Raw genomic sequence first — 5773 nt, forward strand, 5'->3', positions numbered from 1 at the left:
ATGTGTGCATGCCATGAGTACGCACATGTATCTGTCCAGGAGTTCTGGTCATGAAATGTGATAGCTCTGTAACTTACAGTGCATGTTGCAAAGTGTGTCACTTCTGGAAGGAACATCCAGGATTAAGATAAACTTCATAGAGTTTCCAGTGTTGGTAGTAATTCACACTTACCTTTCTAAGTCCGTAACCATGTATAGATGCATTTGTCGTATAAGGCTTTAAAATTATAAGAAAATTAAACTTCCCTATGGAATTACCTTATTGCAATATTTCAAGGTCCCAGCATTTATTTTTGCATATTCTATTCAAATGTGATTCCTTTTTTAAAATGATTTTTTTCTTACATTGTTGCCCTCCCAAATTGGCTTTCTTCTTAGGATCTTTGTAGTTCAACTTGCAGTGATTGAGGTTGCCGGGAATTTTTTTTTGCTTTAGAAAACCTATCCCAGTTTTTGAGAACTGGAAGCAGCAGTAGTTGAATTTGAGAGTGGATAATGAGGCTGTTACATGAAATGGTAGTGGTGCAATTAACTAGATATCAAATCCTTTTTTATGGAGTGTCTCAAAGGTCAGCATATATCTCTACTGCTCAATGCAGATTATATCTTACGCATTTTACCTTTTTTCTTTTATTTGTTTTTCTTAATTATCCTCACATTCTTGTTTTTTTTTAAATACTTGCGACATTTACTAACACAAGCAGAAACAGGAAGGAGCTGTAATATAACCTTGATAAATTGCATCTCTCAAGAAAGTTTTTAAATAACTGGCTACAGTAGTTCTATTGTGCATTGAAGGCACGTAAGAAATGTGTGTGATTGGGTATTTAACAACAGTACATCTTCTATCAAGTTCTCTTTGTTTTTGTTACACATTATTTGCATGTTTTATAGCAGTAATTTTTTAAAGACTTCATTAGGGAAGCTTTCTTCTATATCTGATAAAACCCCAAATTCTAAATGTTACAGAAACACTAGAAGATAGCATGTCTCTGGTTGAGATATATGATCAGAGCAGGTGCTCAGGAAAGTTCTGCATCATGGAGTTTAAATCCTGTCTTTGTTAGTTCTTCCAGCTGAATATTGCCAGCATGGCAGTGCTGATTTTCCAGGACAAGAAGAGGCTTATAGGTGTAGTTGCTCTGAAACGCTATGTAGTTTCTAACCTAGAATGAAACATCCATTTAAGGTTAGATTAGGAGGGGGTTTCTTTGCATATCTATATTCCATTACAGTGCTTCAGAGAGTATTTTTGCTTTGTCCATGAAACTGTTGCAACTCTAAACTTACTTTAGTGGTCATTTAAATACCTAAATATTTTTCATAAGTTTGTGTGTAATAGTGTCCTTTGTAAGCTGTTTTATTTTTGATACAACTATTTTTTGAAAAGTAAATACTCTGTGTTATATTACATCTTTGTTATGTTATTGTTACAGATAAACACAAATCCCCATCGGATATAATACGAAGTTTTCGTAAGAAAAGTCAGTTTAGGACCATTGCTCCAAAAATGGTACCAAAAATTCTAACATCTGGAGTGGTTTCCTGTCTTCAGTCATCTTTGCCTGAGCAAAATGCACCAATTTCAGCTGCAGGTTCTAAACCACTGGTGGTGCCAACTCAAAACTATGCTGTCATGCAGGTGGCTGGTCAAGAGGGGACTTTTTCTCTGTTGGCCTTGCCATATGTTGCCCCTGCCCTAACTCAGCAAGTCCAGCATTCAAACGTGGCCCCTTCTGAAAACCTAAAACTGCCTATCCCTAGGTACCAGTCTGTAAGAAATAGATTAATGAGTGACAAAAAAACGGCACAAATCTCTGTTTTGGGTCCACATAACAAGATTCCTACCAAAGTATCGATCTCATCGCAGACTTCCCCCATGACTACTTTAACTGAAGACTGTCCTGAAACACGTTCTAGTTCAGATTCAACTGAGCAAGTGATTCTAACAGACCATGACTCAGCTGAAATTACAGTTACCACGTTAGTAAATAAAAGCAGTTGTGTGGAATCTGTATCTCCTTTAGTGAACAAAACTGAAATTGCTAGCGGGAATGTTTGTGGACCATCTGTACTTAAAGACTCTCTATCCAAGCCAGCAAGTACAATTAATCCCATGAAACTAAGTCTATGCTCTGTGAAGACAGCATCTGAACCCACGAGAGAGTCATTCATAACGTCTGAGAAACTAAAGGAAAAACCCACAAATTCTGCAGATTCTGTTGCTGTCCTGTCACCAGCAGTTTTTGGCAGTACAATACAGATGACTCCATCAGCACCAAAAGGAAAACTTCCTATTTTGCCTTACTCAAGGATGAAGAATTCAGTGTTCTGTAAATCTGAGCAGAATACTAATGTTACAGATGTATCTAGTCCTTCACTAAAATCTGAATGTGAAAAGATACCAGCTTCAGCAAAAGCCTTCCATATTCCGACTAAAGCATCTGATAAGCGATTAGCTGTATCATTTACACAAGTTGCCAAACAAACCATTCGAGAAAATACCTTCTCTCCATCCAGTAAAGTGGATGTCGACAGTCTTAAAAAATTGAACAGTGCTGCTTCTAAAAGAAGAGGCAGGAAAAGAAGAGCCCCGGATGATTTATTGGCTTTTCAGACCAAGCGAAGGAAATGCATCATTAATAAGTTTAGAGAAGGAAGAGAGAGGGTGAAAGCTGATGTTCAGCCACCTGAAGACAAAAAAGCAGAGGCAGTGAAAAAATACCGTAGCATTAGACCAAAACCAGTGGTAGTTGTGCAGGCTTTTACACCACTGACTTCTGCAGCAATAGTAGAGACACCATCTCCTGATCGTTTAGGCCAAGACGTTTTTTTAAATAGTTCCCTTCCCAACAAATATGTAAGTTACAAGCACAGTGATTCTACGTCAGCTAAGTCAAGTGATTTAAGTAGAAACGCATGTTCAACTGTACCCAAGCCATCACATAAATGTCATGTTTGTAACCATATTTTCCAGTTTAAACACCATCTTCAGGACCATATGAACACACATACAAACAAACGACCTTACAGCTGTCGAATTTGCCGGAAAGCATATATTCATTCGGGAAGCCTGAGCACGCATATGAAACTTCATCACAACGAAGGTAAACCCAAAAAGCTTGTGTGCTGTGAATTCTGTGCTAAAGTTTTTGGCCATGCAAAAGTGTACTTTGGCCACCTAAGAGAAGTGCACAGGGTTGTTATCAGCACAGAGCCCTCTATTAGCGAGCATCAGCTGCAAGATAATTCAAAGAAGAAAGACAGGAATATAAAAGAAGCTGAAGAAGCAACAGAGAGGTGAGTGTTTTCACTAATTAAATGCTAATGAAAATGGGAGTTCCAAGTTGTCAGTGGAAGTTTATAAATATCCCCATTACAAAAACTGTTGCTTTTTCCTCATCTTTTTTTCCCCCCAGTGAGACTCCTAATGGTGTAAATATTTTGTTAAGGAATTCTAGTCAATCCATTAGACCATCTGGTATATTTTAGCTGATTTATTGAATATAAATTGTGACTGACACTAGAATATCCAAAGTAATTTTGCATATATTCTAGTAATACCAGCTATACCGCCAGTGGAGCTATTGTGATCCGCTGATTTCTCACAGCTAACAATTTTTCTGATAATCTGTACTGTGTTCTGTGTTCTACCCGTGTTGGGTTTTTCCCAGAAGGCAAGTGTACCAACTGCAATAAGTGCAAAGCAATTCGTATTTCAGGATTAGCTTGTAGTTTGCTTACCCTATTAAATGTCATTATCCCATTTCCTTCTCTGGAGTGCTGTGAGCTTATCCGTCGTGCGTGTTGATTTCTGCTGCTCTTGTGATCACTTAGCCAAGTAGAAAAGTTAACATTTACCATATTAAGATGGATGGAACATTATTTTATCTCTGCGTTATGATTTTGAGGTGAAATTTCTCGATACAATATAAATTTTTAAATATAAAAGCCATTTTTTGTTGGTTCTGGTGTGCATTTGCTTTCATTGAAGTAGACTTTAATAAGCTCAGGGCTTTAACCTGACACCTCACCACAACACTACAGTTCAATTTTACATGTTTTCCTTTGCATAGCTCCGCTCGCTGGGGCATCAGTTAGAAATGTTTCAAGTATTGAACCTAAGAAACACCAGTGCTTTCAGCCTTACTAGCCTTCGTACAGTGAATTGTTTAGTATATCTGTTTTGTTGGGTGGTGTGTCTGATGTGTATAAACACACATATTACCTGGTCCTTTTCACAGACCTAGTGAGAAGGTTTCTGCGAAGGTCTTCTTTTGATTGGCTTAACTTAAACCAGGGACTTGCTAGCTCTGTCTGTATCCCTTTATACTGCAGAGCTGTCCTAAAGCAATGGAGAGGGGCTGTCCCATTGTAAATTAGGTATTTGAACTTTTTTAAACTGTGGTACAAACTTTTAGAAAAAAAAGAAACTTTGAAGTTTCATTGTTTCCATGTGGGAGTGGGAGATGGCACATGTGGTTTTACCTTAAATTGACCTTAGATCACTCAGTGTAAACAAGTTAGTTTCTCTTAGTAGTATGCTACAGGTAGTATTAATTTTCACTTCTCTAGCACAGAGCTAGAAGTATTTGGATTGACCTCACTAAATGAGGAACTAAAAAAACATTATTAACCTTTTATTAAAAGGTTAGTGTTGTTAAAAGATTATTTCTACCAAGGCTAATTTTGGAGGCAATTCTTGAACACAGCAGTGTTGAGTAACATTTGGTTTTAGTTGTTTCCTGATCAGCCTTATTATTATTTTATTTCTCTTTTTTTTTTTTCTGTTCCAAATAAATTAGATACTGTAGCAACAGTGCCTGTTTTTAATTAAAAGAATGTTTCATGAATGTCATCTCTTCTTGGAACTTGTGAGGACAGAAATTGCCATCTCTATTCTGTGCATGGCTAATACTGAAATAGTTCGTATTTCCTTTTTTTAACAGGGGAAATAAGTGCAATTTTGAGGACCTATTCCATAGCCCAGGAGAAGTGAAATTACAGATCAAATGTGGCCGATGCCAGTTTATTGCACTTTCTTTTGGTGAAATGAAGTTTCACTTATTGTGTTCTCATGGAGAAGAGATCCAGGGAAGAGTGAAGGAAGGGGGTTGGCAAGGAAGTAGAGGAGCTAAGGGGGAACTGATCAAACAGACAACCCACTTCTGGAAACAGCACAATGAGAGAAGACATTTAGCAAAATGCAGTGCCCGTGAGGAGGAGTTCTGTACTCCTCTAAAACTGAAAAGACAGATATACTTTCATGATCAAAATAGTGTCGATATGTTATCTAAAAGTGAACTGACTCAGTCAGGAAGTGGTGAAGCAGCCAAGGAGATGCCAAATGTAGGTTTCGGTACACCAAGCAAAAAACCTGAAATTTGGTCTAAAGTGGGCTATAACTGCATTTTATGCAAACGGTTATTTGGAAGAAAAGAGGATCTTTGTAATCACTGGCAGAGTCATCATAACTGTGAAGACCCTTCCACTTTATGGACAATTTTTAGTTTGCTGTCAAAACAAGGAATTATTGAACTTTCTCATAACAGTGAATATTGAAGCTCAATTCTGCAATACTATGAAAAACATTAACTACATTACCAAATAGTTTTTTTGCTGTGCTGCTAAACTGACTCAAGAGATGTATCACTTCAGAGATCTGTTTGGTGGGTTTGTTGGGAGTTTTTTTAAGTTATGCTAAACTTTATTTTGTTAAATAGAAAACGTATTCATCCAGTATCTTTTCAGATGGGTACATGCAAGCCAGTTA

General features: G+C 37.3%; 1 protein-coding gene across 1 annotated transcript; it reads left to right on the plus strand.

The window, feature by feature from the left end:
- Window positions 1-1436: 1436 nt before the first annotated feature.
- Window positions 1437-5562, plus strand: ZNF438 (zinc finger protein 438; the record flags this gene model as incomplete). Its single annotated transcript, XM_010084743.1, has 2 exons — window positions 1437-3300; window positions 4950-5562. Coding segments are annotated over 2 exons (2477 nt in total), but the record flags the coding sequence as incomplete, so codon positions are not given.
- Window positions 5563-5773: the final 211 nt, after the last annotated feature.

This window comes from Pterocles gutturalis, unplaced genomic scaffold, assembly GCF_000699245.1.
Source record: "Pterocles gutturalis isolate BGI_N339 unplaced genomic scaffold, ASM69924v1 scaffold10945, whole genome shotgun sequence".
Taxonomy (NCBI): domain Eukaryota; kingdom Metazoa; phylum Chordata; class Aves; order Pterocliformes; family Pteroclidae; genus Pterocles; species Pterocles gutturalis.